Genomic DNA, 16554 nt, shown 5'->3' with positions numbered 1-16554 from the left:
GGGCAGAGCACTCTTAGATTCCAATCGTTGGGCATGCTTTCGTCCGACCATATTTTACAAAGAAGCTGATGCATGCTCTTTATCAGTTCTTCGCCGCCGTGTTTGAATAGCTCGGCCGGCAATCCATCGGCCCCTGCCGCTTTGTTGTTCTTCAGGCGGGCAATTGCTATTTGAACTTCTTCATGGCCGGGTAATGGAACGTCTGCTCTATCGTCATCGATTGGGGAATCGGGTTCGCCTTCTCCTGGTGTTATGCGTTCACTGCCATTCAGCAGGCCGGAGAAGTGTTCCCTCCATAATCTAAGTATGCTCTGGGCATCGGTGGCTAGATCACCTTTGGGGGTTCTACGGGAGTATGCTCCGGTCTTGAAACCTTCTGTAAGCCGCCGCATTTTTTCGTAGAATTTTCGAGCGTTACCCATGTCGGCCAGCTTATCAAGCTGTTCGTACTCACGCATTTCGGCCTCTTTCTTCGTCTGTCTGCAAATGCGTCTCGCTTCCCTCTTCAATTCTCGATATCTATCCCATCCCGCACGTGTTGTGGTCGATCGTAACGTTGCGAGCCTCTCCGCTGCGACACGGCACTCCTCGTCGTACCAGCTGTTCTTTTGGACTTTCCGAAAACCAATGGTTTTGGTTGCAGCTGTACGTAAGGAGTTTGAAATGCCGTCCCACAGTTCCCTTATACCGAGTTGTTGACGAGTGCTCTCAGAGAGCAGGAGTGCAAGCCGAGTAGAGAATCGTTCGGCTGTCTATTGCGATTGCAGCTTCTCGACGTCGAACCTTCCTTGTGTTTGTTGGAGTGCGTTTTTTGCTGCACAGAGGCGGGTGCGAATCTTAGCTGCAACAAGATAGTGGTCCGAGTCGATGTTGAGACCTCGGAGCGTACGCACATCTAAAACACTGGAGACGTGTCTTCCATCTATCACAACATGATTGATCTCGCCGGTGGCTTTTCGATCCGAAGACAGCTAGGTAGCATGATGTATTTTCTTATGCTGACATCTACCACTACAGATAATCATATTTCGGGCCCCGACGAAGTCGATCAGCCTCAGCCCATTTGGTGATGTTTCCTCGTGGAGGCTGAAATTACCGACCGTAGTGCCAAAGATACCTTCTTTGCCCACCCTGGCATTGAAGTCGCCAAGCACGATTTTGACATCGTGGCGGGGGCATCTCACATAAGTGCGCTCCAAGCAGTCATAAAAGGCATCTTTGGTCACATCGTCCTTCTCTTCCGTCGGGGCGTGGGCGCAAATCAGCGATATGTTGAAGAACCTCGTTTTGATACGGATTGTGGCTAGACGTTCATTCACCGCAGTGAATGATAGTACTCGGCGACGGAGTCTCTCTCCACTACGAATCCCACACCAAACTTGCGCTCCTTTATATGGCCACTGTAGTAAATGTCACAAGGACCTACTCGTCTCTGTCCTTGTCCCGTCCATCGCATTTCTTGGACGGCGGTGATGTCAGCCTTTGTTTTCACGAGGACATCAACCAGTTGGGCAGCGGCAGCTTCCCAATTAAGGGACCGGACATTCCAGGTGCATGCCCTCAATTCGATCAAAAGGGGGGTCTCTCATCCGAGGCTGTTTACACTTTTTCATTGGGGGTGTTTTTTTTACGTGGCGGGTCCCAAACCCAGCGCACAACCCTATGCAGAGGATGTTTCGCCTTCTCACATTAGCTCGCCTTCAAACGGATGTTCTTAGGCTTCCCAATGGATACTTGGTCAAAGACCGGAAGCCGTGAGCTACTTGAGTCACATGTAAAAGAATCGTTTCTGGCCACTCCCGAGTGAATGGCAATCAGAGAACTTTCCTCACTTGCGTGAACTTCTACACATGACTAATATCGGTATTCTGCGTGAGACGATTGTCTCATGTCTCTAATAGTCTACTATAGTAATTTAGTGATTCTGTTAGTCAGGAGTCTCATTTTGGTATTCTGGCAAATAGAGTATACTACTTTATAGTATACTACTATACTGTAGCTGCCAGAATACCAAAATGAGACTCCTGACTAACAGAATCACTAAATTACTATAGTCCCTATTAGAGACATGAGACAATCGTCTCACGCAGAATACCGACATAAGTGTGAATAATTATCACTCTAACTAATTCCGCTGCTAAAAGGTTTTTTTTTGGGTATGAACAAGTATTTGGCAGATCTTGCATCTTATGGGATTGGGTATGTACGAGTATAGCCGTTGACAGGTAATTAGAAACGCTTCCTTTTTTGTAGGTAGCTGATGAGTAAGATGATAAACATTTTTAATATACCGTTAGTTATGCTCCTAAAAGTCTTGCATTGTTCGTGTTACTCTATTTACTAATAATTTCACTCTGTTTTGTAGTTGTAAAGTTAAAATTCTTTTATTTTTTCCCCCAAATATTAACTGTGTTTCGATATAGAAGGTGAATTAAGTGCGACAGCTAATTAGAAACACTTCTTTAAAGAATTAAATTTCCTCAAGGTGTTAATTTTTATTATAATATTATTGATTTTTGGTATGGGTGTGTTTCAAAGTTGTGGTTTAAAATATATTAAAATGTATTATTCAAGTTTTTTAATGAGTAAAAGCTCCCCGCCCCACGTAGTCACATTTTTGACCTTCATCAGTCTGGAAAGAAGTACAAACAAATTTCAAATCAGGTCAAATGCTCAAAGGAAATTGTTTTCAATGCCCTTAAGCATATGCAGAGTTTTAAAACTATTTCCAACGTTGAACGCCAAGAAAAAACCCAAAAACTTCAATAGAAATATATTGCAGAATTACTACCATCTCCCGAGGAGACCCAAAAAAGAGTTCCACTGATATTCTACATAAAATTCAAGACGAATATAATGTCCAAATATCCAAGAAAACAATTGCCAGCGTTTAGTCAAATTTGAATTTCACCGCAGAAAAACACGCATGAAACCACTTCTAACTATAAAACAAATTAAAGAATGAGTAAACTTTTCTCTCGCTTATTGATCTTGAATAACAAATAAATGGAAGTATGTTGTTTGGAGCGATGTAACCAAAATAAATCGCATAGATCCTGATGGTCGAAGGTATGTTTGCCGACCAATCTATCAAGAATTTGATCCTCGCTATGTTTCACGCGTAGTGAGGCATGGTGGAGGATCAATCATGGTGTGGGCATTTTTTTCCTGGTATGTTGTAGATCCGCTCCATATGATTGATGGAATTTTAAATAAGGAGACATCCTAAAATATATCATTCTGCCAACTGACTAAGGACAATTCGCCTGTTATATGAAAATTCCAACAACATTCCAACAACTATCCAAAGCACACGGCAAAGTAAACACAAAAGTTTTTTATTGAAAATTCCATGAATGTTTTTGAGTATCCTGAAAAGAACACATCTGGGTTGATGTCAAAAAAGCTGTAGGTATCAAAAATATCACAAATATGGATTTCCTTTTTGATGAAATTAGGACGACATTGCAAGCAACACTAGTGGTGTGCTGTCAGTGTCTAATAACCTCAATTCACAGTGGATGTAAAGCAGTCTTAAAGTTAAAGGGGTAAATAACAAAATACTAACTTAAAGTAAGCAATCTTTTTTAATAGCAGTATTTTTTGCTGATAAAAAATTTTCGTTTCTAATTAGTTGTCGCACTCAAATCGTTGATTCTTCTTCTTCTTTACTGGCGTAGACACCGCTTACGCGATTATAGCCGAGTCAACAACAGCGCGCCAGTCGTTTCTTCTCTTCGCTACGTGGCGCCAATTGGATATTCCAAGCGAGGCCAGGTCCTTCTCCACTTGGTCCTTCCACCGGAGTGGAGGTCTTCCTCTTCCTCTGCTTCCCGAGGCGGGTACTGCGTCGAATACTTTCAGAGCTGGAGTGTTTTCATCCATCCGGACAACATGACCTAGCCAGCGTAGCCGCTGTCTTTTAATTCGCTGAACTATGTCAATGTCGTCGTATATCTCGTACAGCTCATCGTTCCATCGAATGCGATATTCGCCGTGGCCAACGCGCAAAGGCCCATAAATCTTTCGCAGAACTTTTCTCTCGAAAACTCGCAACGTCGACTCATCGGTTGTTGTCATCGTCCAAGCCTCTGCACCATATAGCAGGACGGGAATTATGAGCGTCTTATAGAGTTTGGTTTTTGTTCGTCGAGAGAGGACTTTACTTTTCAATTGCCTACTCAGTCCGAAGTAGCACCTGTTGGCAAGAGTAATCCTGCGTTGGATTTCAAGGCTGACATTGTTGGTGGTGTTAACGCTGGTTCCTAAATAGACGAAATTATCTACAACTTCAAAGTTATGACTGTCAACAGTGACGTGGGGGCCAAGTCGCGAGTGCGACGACTGTTTGTTTGATGACAGGAGATATTTCGTCTTGCCCTCGTTCACTGCCAGACCCATTTGCGTTGCTTCCTTGTTCAGTCTGGAGAAAGCAGAACTAACGGCGCGGGTGTTGAGACCGATGATATCAATATCATCGGCATACGCCAGCAGCTGTACACTCTTATAAAAGATTGTACCTGCTCGGTTCAGTTCTGCAGCTCTAATAATTTTCTCCAGCAGCATATTGAAAAAGTCGCACGATAGGGAGTCGCCTTGTCTGAAACCTCGTTTGGTATCGAACGGCTCGGAGAGGTCCTTCCCGATCCTGACGGAGCTTTTCGTGTTGCTCAACGTCAGTTTACACAGCCGTATTAGTTTTGCGGGGATACCAAATTCAGACATCGCGGCATAAAGGCAGCTCCTTTTCGTGCTGTCGAAAGCAGCTTTGAAATCGACGAATAGGTGGTGAGTGTCGATTCTCCTTTCACGGGTCTTTTCCAAGATTTGGCGCATGGTGAATATCTGGTCGGTTGTTGATTTACCAGGTCTGAAGCCACACTGATAAGGTCCAATCAGTTTGTTGACGGTGGGCTTTAATCTTTCACACAATACGCTCGATAGAACCTTGTATGCGATGTTGAGGAGGCTTATCCCACGGTAGTTGGCGCAGATTGTGGGGTCCCCTTTTTTATGGATTGGGCATAGCACACTTAAATTCCAATCGTTGGGCATGCTTTCATCCGACCATATTTTGCAAAGAAGCTGATGCATGCTCCTTATCAGTTCTTCGCCGCCGTGTTTGAATAGCTCGGCCGGCAATCCGTCGGCCCCTGCCGCTTTGTTGTTTTTCAGGCGGGCAATTGCTATTCGAACTTCTTCCTGGTCGGGCAATGGAACGTCTGCTCCATCGTCATCGATTGGGGAATCGGGTTCGTCTTCTCCTGGTGTTGTGCTTTTACTGCCATTCAGCAGGCTGGAGAAGTGTTCCCTCCATAATCTAAGTATGCTCTGGGCATCGGTGGCTAGATCACCTTTGGGGGTTCTACAGGAGTATGCTCCGGTCTTGAAACCTTCTGTAAGCCGCCGCATTTTCTCGTAGAATTTTCGAGCATTACCCCTGTCGGCCAGCTTATCAAGCTGTTCGTACTCACGCATTTCGGCCTCTTTTTTCTTCTGTCTGCAAATGCGTCTCGCTTCCCTCTTCAACTCTCGGTATCTGTCCCATCCCGCACGTGTTGTGGTCGATCGTAACGTTGCGAGGTAGGCAGCCTGTTTTCTCTCCGCTGCGACACGGCACTCCTCGTCGTACCAGCTGTTCTTTTGCACTTTCCGAAAACCAATGGTTTCGGTTGCAGCTGTACGTAAGGAGTTTGAAATGCCATCCCACAGTTCCCTTATACCAAGTTGTTGACGAGTGCTCTCAGAGAGCAGGAGTGCAAGCCGAGTAGAAAATCGTTCGGCTGTCTGTTGTGATTGCAGCTTCTCGACGTCGAACCTTCCTTGTGTTTGTTGGCGTGCGTTTTTTGCTGCACAGAGGCGGGTGCGAATTTTGGCTGCAACAATATAGTGGTCCGAGTCAATGTTAGGTCCTCGGAGCGCACGCACATCTAAAACACTGGAGACGTGTCTTCCGTCTATCACAACATGATCGATCTGGTTGGTGGTTTTTCGATCCGGAGACAGCCAGGTAGCTTGATGTATCTTCTTATGCTGGAATCTAGTACTACAGATAACCATATTTCGGGCCCCGGCGAAGTCGATCAGCCTCAACCCATTTGGGGATGTTTCCTCGTGGAGGCTGAATTTACCGACCGTAGTGCCAAAGATACCTTCTTTGCCCACCCTGGCGTTGAAGTCGCCAAGCACGATTTTGACATCGTGGCGGGGGCATCTCTCATAAGTGCGCTCCAAGCACTCATAAAAGGCATCTTTGGTCACATCGTCCTTCTCTTCCGTCGGGGCGTGGGCGCAAATCAGCGATATGTTGAAGAACCTAGCTTTGATGCGGATTGTGGCTAGACGTTCATTCTCCGGAGTGAATGATAGTACTCGGCGACGGAGTCTCTCTCCCACCACGAATCCAACACCAAACTTGCGCTCCTTTATATGGCCACTGTAGTAAATGTCACAAGGACCTACTCGTTTCTGTCCTTGTCCCGTCCATCGCATTTCTTGGACGGCGGTGATGTCAGCCTTTATCTTTCCGAGGACATCTACCAGCTGGGCAGCGGCACCTTCCCAATTAAGGGACCGGACATTCCAGGTGCATGCCCTCAAATCATAGTCCTTATTTCGTTTGCCATGGTCGTCATCAAAAGGGGGGTCTCTCATCCGAGGCTGTGTGTTGTTTTTCATTGGGGGAGGTTTTTACGTGGCGGGTCCCAAACCCAGCGCACAACCCTATGCAGGGGATTTTTCGCCTTCTCACTTTCGCTCGCCTTCAAACGGATGTTCTTAGGCTACCCAGAGGATACTTGGTCAAAGACCGGAAGTCGTGAGCTGCTTGAGTCATATGTAAAAGAATCGTTTCTGGCCACTCCCAAGTGAATGGCGATCAGAGAACTTTCCTCACTTGCGTGAACTTCTACACATGACTCCATCCTCCACACATTTTTATTAAAATCCACACAAATTATTAAAATCTTCAAAAAAAAAGTATTTTTAACGAAAATTTTTACTATTAGTCTTTAAGAGTAAGTTTCTATAAAATGAGTGAAAAAACGGTAAAGATAAGTGATTTATTCGAAAATAATTTCATTTACTCCAAAATAAGTCGCGTTTCAAATTAGCTGTCAACGGCTGTATGCATCAATTCTTAAGTTTGTCCAATGCTTCACTAGGTAGTTGAAATCTGTCAAAAGTTAACACAATGAGGCCAGTATGAATATGTTTTTCGTCAGTTAGTTTGGTGAACTTGTATACACCTGTTACTCCTTGAGAGCTGAGTTCACTAATAAGTTTTTTTCATCCACTTCGGCACGATTTTTATCGGAAACGACACCCTTTACTGCGTTTAAACTAGCGTGTAGTTTCACTGATATTGCATACATACCACGAAGGTCTTTTGATTTTTAAATTTTTTTAACAGATTTAGCATTGCTTGCTAGGATTAAGATGCTTCGATTTCTTTACAAATAGATTCAATTGCAAATGGACCAAGTTTCATAAGTATTTTATCAGTATTGGGTGAGATCTCTAAGTATTTATAATCTTTCAATGTTTTGTTTATAGTTGGTAATTTGGAAAGGTTTTTGGTTTTTAAGTCAATTTGTGCTTTTTTGGAGAATTGACAACCTCTGATAGCAAAGAAAATCTGTTGGATGATTTATCCGGCGGCAAAGAGCCATTTGTTATGTTTGTGTGTTTTTATGTTTTGTTGTGAATTTTTATTTTTTTTTTGCTACAAAAAGAAGTAGCAAGAGTAAACTCGAATTATGTTATCAAGATGTGCACGAGAGATGCGAGAGAGCGCATTGCGCATAAATATGGAAATTCTTGCCATGGATATGTTCCCCACTATTAGACGCTAGCATGCTGATCATTTTTGTTGTGGCAACTGGTGTTAAAAAATGTCGTAACTGCATACTCCAATTCACTATTGACCAAAGAGTCGTCGCTTATCGAACACATATTTGTGTAAATGCTGGCTGTTGCTGAGTTTTAATATGTCAGCCCAAGTAAATTCTGCTTCATAAGCTTTTGTACATCAATGTGAGATATTGTAAGGAGGGCAAAGGCGGTGAAGCGAATTACAGTGTGACCACGCAGAGATATTAGAAAATTGAGGAAATCTTTCACTGGTACTCCACATTCGTAATGCTTCCTTGCTTAAATAAACAATTTTGTCATGAGCTAAATTCAAGTAGGACTGCTAATAGATACGAAGCGCACGACAATAATCAGGCGCGTTGTTTCACTGAAAGGAATGGTTACTACATGCCCTCGAATACACAATTAGCAAGATACTCTCTGTTTATTGATACTTGGAATTATCAGCAGGAAAGGCAAGCCAAAACTGTTGTTCAGTGGTTATAGTAAAGTTTTCTGTTCACTACAGTATTTAAACGACAAATGCTATTGCCATGCTCAATCTGGGAAGGTGAAGATCGCACCTAAAAGGCTACAACAAACCGCAATGCAGAGTATCACAATCAGCTTTGATACGGGTCGAGATGAGCGGTAAAGAACTTTGAAGCGTTCCCATCTCAAGATGACGTTCAGCAATTTGCCACAATAATAACAAAAATTAGCTATACGGGTTTTACAATAAATTATAATATAATAACTCATAGAATACGTGGAGTACGACAGCAATCGGCAGCATGACCAATAACGCATACTTTGCTCATTTACGAAGTCATTCAGCCAGAAATGAGCCTCATCGCTGAAGTTGATTTTTCAACGAAAATCCGGATCATTTTCAAGTTCTTGGTCAGTCCAATTCTAATTTTTCTACTAGATGCTCAATTGTTGATCTGACATTACGATTATGACGATCATATATTGGACGCAGTGCTCTTAAAGTTAAGGTCACTCCGAATTTCGGTAGTAAACTTTAATAATTTCGACTCGTTATTAGATCGCATATCTTTCCATGATAAAATGGCAAACCTTACTTAAGTGAAATGCAAACCTTGCTGAAGTAAAATGTCAAAAGAGCGGAAAAATATGGCGTCTTTCGCTGACCCTATCAATCTCCTTTTGTATCGTCCTAATTGCAAATCCCGTTACAAATCAGGCCACTTTGATCATGGAATGTTCACCGATTAACTCCTTATTTTGAAAATGCAACCATGTAAGCGACGAGAATAGCTTTGGCGACATCCAAAAAGAACTCAATCTGACTAAGTTTGATCTCGTTTTTTCGGTAGGAAATGGTAATGATATACATAAGTACATATCTCTGATAAAATAATTATAACTGCTGCATAAACGCTGAAATCGGCAAGTTATTGGTACTCGGTGTAATATCTGACCCCATATTTCTTTCTACAAATGTATTTAATAAAAAAAAAAACTTTATATTTTCAGACTATAATAATTGTAGCATAATTTGTATATACTAATTAAATTGGGAGTGGCCAGAAACGATTCTTTTGCAGGAGGATGGAGTCATGTGTAGAAGTTCACGCAAGTGAGGAAAGTTCTCTGATCGCCATTCACTTGGGAGTGGCCAGAAACGATTCTTTTGCATATGACTCAAGCAGCTCACGACTTCCGGTCTTTGACCAAGTATCCTCTGGGTAGCCTAAGAACATCCGTTTGAAGGCGAGCTAACGTGAGAAGGCGAAACATCCCCTGCATAGGGTTGTGCGCTGGGTTTGGGACCCGCCACGTAAAAAAACACCCCCAATGAAAAGGAACAACAAGCCTCGGATGAGTGACCCCCCTTTTGATGACGACCATGGCAAACGAAATAAGGACTACGAATTGAGGGCATGCACCTGGAATGTCCGGTCCCTTAATTGGGAAGGTGCCGCTGCCCAGCTGGTTGATGTCCTCGTGAACATAAAGGCTGACATCACCGCCGTCCAAAAAATGCGATGGACGGGACAAGGACAGAGACAAGTAGGTCCTTGTGACTTTTACTACAGTGGCCATATAAAGGAGCGCAAGTTTGGTGTTGGATTCGTGGTGGGAGAGAGACCCCGTCGCCGAGTACTATCATTCACTGCGGTGAATGAACGTCTAGCCACAATCCGCATCAAAGCGAGGTTCTTCAACATATCGCTGATTTGCGCCCACGCCCCGACGGAAGAGAAGGACGATGTGACCAAAGATGCCTTTTATGAGTGCTTGGAGCGCACTTATGAGAGATGCCCCCGCGACGATGTCAAAATCGTGCTTGGCGACTTTAGCGCCAGGGTGAGCAAAGAAGGTATCTTTGGCACTACGGTCGGTAAATTCAGCCTCCACGACGAAACATCCCCAAATGGGTTGAGGCTGATCGACTTCGCCGGGGCCCGAAATATGGTTATCTGTAGTACTAGATTCCAGCATAAGAAGATACATCAAGCTACCTGGCTGTCTCCGGATCGAAAAACCACCAACCAGATCGATCATGTTGTGATAGACGGAAGACACGTCTCCAGTGTTTTAGATGTGCGTGCGCTCCGAGGTCCTAACATTGACTCGGACCACTATATTGTTTCAGCCAAAATTCGCACCCACCTCTGTGCAGCAAAAAACGCACGCCAACAAACACAAGGAAGGTTCGACGTCGAGAAGCTGCAATCACAACAGACAGCCGAACGATTTTGTACTCGGCTTGCACTCCTGCTCTCTGAGAGCACTCGTCAACAACTCGGTATAAGGGAACTGTGGGACGGTATTTCAAACTCCTTACGTACAGCTGCAACCAAAACCATTGGTTTTCGGAAAGTGCAAAAGAACAGCTGGTACGACGAGGAGTGCCGTGTCGCAGCGGAGAGAAAACAGGCTGCCTACCTCGCAACGTTACGATCGACCACAACACGTGCGGGATGGGATAGATACCGAGAGTTGAAGAGGGAAGCGAGACGCATTGGCAAACAGAAGAAGAAAGAGGCCGAAATGCGTGAGTACGAACAGCTTGATAAGCTGGCCGACAGGGGTAATGCTCGAAAATTCTACGAAAAAATGCGGTGGCTTACAGAAGGTTTCAAGACCGGAGCATACTCCCGTAGAACCCCCCAAGGTGATCTAGCCACCGATGCCCAGAGCATACTTAAATTATGGAGGGAACACTTCTCCAGCCTGCTGAATGGCAGTGAACGCACAACACCAGGAGAAGGCGAACCCGATTCCCCAATCGATGACGATGGAGCAGACGTTCCATTACCCGACCATGAAGAAGTTCGAATAGCAATCACCCGCCTGAAGAACAACAAGGCGGCAGGGGCCGATGGATTGCCGGCCGAGCTATTCAAACACGGCGGCGAAGAACTAATAAGGAGCATGCATCAACTTCTTTGTAAAATATGGTCGGACGAAAGCATGCCCAACGACTGGAATTTAAGTGTGCTATGCCCAATCCATAAAAAAGGAGACCCCACAATCTGCGCCAACTACCGTGGGATTAGCCTCCTCAACATCGCATATAAGGTTCTATCGAGCGTATTGTGTGAAAGATTAAAGCCCACCGTCAACGAACTGATTGGACCTTATCAGTGTGACTTTAGACCTGGCAAATCAACAACCGACCAGATATTCACCATGCGCCAAATCTTGGAAAAGACCCGTGAAAGGAGAATCGACACACACCACCTCTTCGTCGATTTCAAAGCTGCTTTCGACAGCACGAAAAGGAGCTGCCTTTATGCCGCGATGTCTGAATTTGGTATCCCCGCAAAACTGATACGGCTGTGTAAACTGACGTTGAGCGGCACCAAAAGCTCCGTCAGGATCGGGAAGAACCTCTCCGAGCCGTTCGATACCAAACGAGGTTTCAGATAAGGCGACTCCCTATCGTGCGACTTTTTCAATCTGCTGCTGGAGAAAATAGTTCGAGCTGCAGAACTTAATCGAGCAGGTACAATCTTCTATAAGAGTGTACAGCTGCTGGCGTATGCCGATGATATTGATATCATCGGCCTCAACACCCGCGCCGTTAGTTCTGCTTTCTCCAGGCTGGACAAGGAAGCAAAACGAATGGGTCTGGCAGTGAACGAGGGCAAGACGAAATATCTCCTGTCATCAAACAAACAGTCGTCGCACTCGCGACTTGGCACTCACGTCACTGTTGACAGTCATAACTTTGAAGTTGTAGATAATTTCGTCTATCTTGGAACCAGCGTAAACACCACCAACAATGTCAGCCTAGAAATCCAACGCAGGATAACTCTTGCCAACAGGTGCTACTTCGGACTGAGTAGGCAATTGAGAAGTAAAGTTGTTCAAATTTGAACATGTTCGTTGCTGCCAAAGCACGGACAACAATATTATATTTAAATCTTTTATATATTTCAATGTTAAATAAGATAAGAAATAATCTAACTATTGTAATCATACAGTCCACTACTAATAGATATCTATGTTCAAATATATTGAACATACGTAAATAAACACATAAAATATATGCATTGATATGCAACATACAAACATATACATATGAGGCACGTATGCATTAATAAGTGATACGCATGCACTCAAGAAATACATACTAAACATATTTACTTAGGTTTGGGCAATTGATTACAAATGCACATGTGCACTTGAAAACAACCCAAACTAAGCAATATAAATTATACTTGTATGACAGCACACACATACACACATGTATTGTATTGTATAGTTGAAAACAACCCCATGTGGTGTGCTGTAAATATATATGTATATATTTAATTAGATAAGTTAGACTTCTAAAATATTATATAAGGTTTACAAATTTAATAATAAAATTAGAATGAATATATTCTCACTTGACGAAAGACGTTTTTTAATTCCCCCCACCAGAGGTAAGGATTACTAAATCTTTGTTAAGTTATAAACATTTGGTCCTTCGAGCCGGATTGTTGGCTCAGCCAAAGAAAGGCCTGTATAAGGGAAATACAGGCAAGTAAGACCTGTATGAAAGAAAATACAGGCAATATATGTAAAAGTCCTATTATATACGTATATATAGGCAATATAAAAGCCCTGTTATTTACACAGGCAAATTAATACAGAAATTGTAAGACGGGTTCATATTCCCGCATATTTATATGATCACATAAGCCGTTTAGTACGAAACTAAACGCTGTGTAAAACTGTTTATTTAAAAAAATTATATATTCAGCGGCTGTGAATCGAGGCACGGCAAGGTCAACCAGGCGACCAAAACAAATACCTCCAACGATTTTTTTTAAAGAACAGTTCATTAAAAAAAAAAAAAATAAGTTGAAATGTCGAACATTGCGGACATGTCTAAAGTAAAAGACCAAAAGACTGAATCTCTAGTGCAGAGAATACAAAATAGAGCACACAGTCTTCGATATTACATCGATGAAGGAAAAATGAATTTATTTAGCACCAATGAAAATGTGCTTAAGACTTGTGACACCCACATTAGGAATATGTGGAGGTTATTAGAAAAGGATTATGAAGAACTATGTGGAATACCGTACTTAACGAATTATAAAACGGAAGTGGAAGACTTAGAACAGCAAGTATATGATATAGTGTATACATTAGCTAAACAAATAATTTTCGTAACAAAAGAAAAAGATGATAGAAAACGAGCTGAGCAGCTCAAAATGGAACTCAAAACCAAAGAAATGGAGAAGGCACAAACAAGTCTCTCCGATTACCAAGCTTTTGATCAAGAAAAATTCGCAGCCCTCGAGTCACAACTGGAAGCACAAGCTGTGGTACATAAGCGTACACTCGATTCGTATCGCTTAGAAATTGATAACAAACTCTCACAAAAGCAACAACAACTCGATGAAGCCGAACAACGCGAACTCAAATTAAAAGAGCGTTTCACTTTATTGGCGATTTCCGAGCAAGAGTTGCGTGAAAAATTTACTAGCACTAAAAATGCCTGCGCCGCCCGCTTCCAGGCGGCCACAGAACGCGAACATAACTTGGATGAACGAGTGCAAGCGTTGACAAAGGAACTCAATGAGCTTAGAGCTTCCAATGAGAACAAGGAACGCGAGTTACGTGACAAGTTAAATCTGTCACAGGATGAGATTTCGGTTTTACGATACTCTCAGCGCAGCTTTAACGAGAGCCTGGATCGCAGCAGTGGCATTAGTTCGCCACGCAAATCCAGTATGTCGGAACTGGCGCGTCTGAAAAGTGAAGCGGATAGTTTACATTGTGTGTTGGAGTTAAAACAGAAGGAAATTTCCAAGTTGACTAAACATAATGAAGAGCTAATGCGTGATGCTGAGGAACGTGGCATTTTGCAGAGCAAAATATCTTTGCTTGAATCAAACAATGAGATGTTGAAGTCAGAGCTGGATATCAAGTCGGAGAAGGAGAAGGACTTTCTTCGTAAAATCAATTACAAAACAAAAGAGCAAAAGGAATCTTGGAGAGCTACCACGGGAAGAGAAGACGTTAACAGGTATTTTATTCCCCGGGAGAGCCTCACTTCGAAGGAAGTAGAGAGGCTGGTTATATTATTACAGATACAACATTGGTACTTGACCCCTCCGAAGAGAAGCAAAATGCAGGCATGGCAATTAAAGTCGCTGATGTTGGAGTTATGGCAGTGGAAGATGCAGTACTGAATCCAAAGGCCAAGAAGAAGACGCGGATGGCATGTCTACCAATCAAACACATACAACAATTACCGAAAGGCGAATGCAGTGAAGAGGAGAATACTAAGGTACGAAAAAAGAAGCGTCACATCAAAGGTACACCGTCGTCCAACGTGAAAGATGAAAAGTCAGCAGGATACCGTTGTAACGAATTTGCAGAAATAGTGATGAACAAACTAATTCAACATAGAAAGGCTCGTAGTCATCATGAACGTCACTTAGTTGGCGAACATGACACGATCACAAACTGTAAGCCACTTTTGCCGCCCGGGATAATGTTCAAAATTGAACATGTTCGTTGCTGCCGAAGCACGGACAACAATATTATATTTAAATCTTTTATATATTTCAATGTTAAATACGATAAGAAATAATCTAGCTATTGTAATCATACAGTCCACTACTAATAGATATCTATGTTCAAATATATTGAACATACGTAAATAAACACATAAAATATATGCATTGATATGCAACATACAAACATATACATATGAGGCACGTATGCATTAATAAGTGATACGCATGCACTCAAGAAATACATACTAAACATATTTACTTAGGTTTGGGCAATTGATTACAAATGCACATGTGCACTTGAAAACAACCCAAACCAAGCAATATAAATTATACTTGTATGACAGCACACACATACACACATGTATTGTATTGTATAGTTGAAAACAACCCCATGTGGTGTGCTGTAAATATATATGTATATATTTAATTAGATAAGTTAGACTTCTAAAATATTATATAAGGTTTACAAATTTAATAATAAAATTAGAATGAATATATTCTCACTTGACGAAAGACGTTTTTTAATTCCCCCCACCAGAGGTAAGGATTACTAAATCTTTGTTAAGTTATAAACAAAAGTCCTTTCTCGACAGACAAAAACCAAACTCTATAAGTCACTCATAATTCCCGTCCTGCTATATGGTGCAGAGGCTTGGACGATGTCAACAGCGGATGAGTCGACGTTGCGAGTTTTCGAGAGAAAAATTCTGCGAAAGATTTATGGTCCTTTGCGCGTTGGCCACGGCGAATATCGCAGACCGTGGTGAATAATGCGAGGAAAATTATGATGAGTGTGGGGAATGTGGCATACCAATGTTGCATACAAGGATGTGTGGAATGGTGTTGACGGGCAGAAGTGGGAAGGCTGATACCGAGTTAGCCATCCTGGCCCCCTGAGGCAAATTTTTAGCCTAGTAATCGCTGGAGATGTTGCAACGTAGCTACCACGTTGCTGAGACCGGTTGGACGCCGGGTTTGTGACCTAGTACGCTGCCGCCGTGCCGTGTTGCGTTGTGGTGGTGTCGCGGACGCGAGTCGTTCCGAGTGGTTATTGGCCTTCGCGGTTGCTGTCGTTTTGAATGTCTTTTACCCCCGTGGTTGCGTGAGGCAGAGTGTCGCCCGGTCTCGGGGCTGGTGATGCGTACACATTTCGCACACATAGCCGAACGTACACTCCTGTGTTGTATGAGTAGGCGAAAGGCAACTCAGGCAATGGCCATAGGCTCGGGCAACCTGCTGGCGTTTCTGAGGTGGCATGCCTTTAAATATGCCGCAGTGTGGCAACCTGCGAGAACGACAACACAGAGGACATCGGATGCGAGGTAGCTCATTTTGTTGCGACGTCGAAGTTGCTCGGGCAAGGCGTGGAACGTGGACAGCCGAACGGACGGTTGGCATTGGTGCTGTTGTCGCATCGATATCCATATTTATCTATAGAAGAGGTTATCGTCATTAGATATTTGTGACATATAGTGGTGAACTATCTTGCCACGTAGTGTGGCATGAGTGTGTCGTCATGTGAATCGACCCCTTTATGTTATTTTTGGTTTTAATAAATTATTGTTTGTGGTATATTTGGCGGTTTTTTTCGGTTTATTGTTTACGGTTTATATATCGGTTTTTTCGGCTGTTGGCAAAAAGCATAGTTTAACGACCGGCCTGGTTAGTGTTACAATTTGCGTGCGGAGGTCGACTACGCGAATAT

General features: G+C 43.1%; 2 protein-coding genes across 3 annotated transcripts in view; both read left to right on the top strand.

The window, feature by feature from the left end:
* LOC125780334 (uncharacterized) overlaps positions 1–15100 on the top strand; it is a 386491-nt gene extending 371391 nt beyond the window's left edge. For both annotated transcript variants that reach the window (XM_049462522.1, XM_049462523.1), the window contains exon 2: positions 4636–15100. In XM_049462522.1, coding sequence (XP_049318479.1) covers positions 9676–11757 — 2082 coding nt within the window. In that variant the 5' untranslated portion in view covers positions 4636–9675 and the 3' untranslated portion in view covers positions 11758–15100. The remainder of the gene's footprint in view (positions 1–4635) is intronic.
* Positions 1–16554, top strand: part of LOC115065766 (carcinine transporter) — a 1371383-nt gene that overhangs the window by 28162 nt on the left and 1326667 nt on the right. The window lies entirely within an intron of this gene.

Source organism: Bactrocera dorsalis, chromosome 1 (genome assembly GCF_023373825.1).
Source record: "Bactrocera dorsalis isolate Fly_Bdor chromosome 1, ASM2337382v1, whole genome shotgun sequence".
Lineage (NCBI taxonomy): Eukaryota > Metazoa > Arthropoda > Insecta > Diptera > Tephritidae > Bactrocera > Bactrocera dorsalis.
This window is presented reverse-complemented; position numbering and strand designations above follow the sequence as displayed.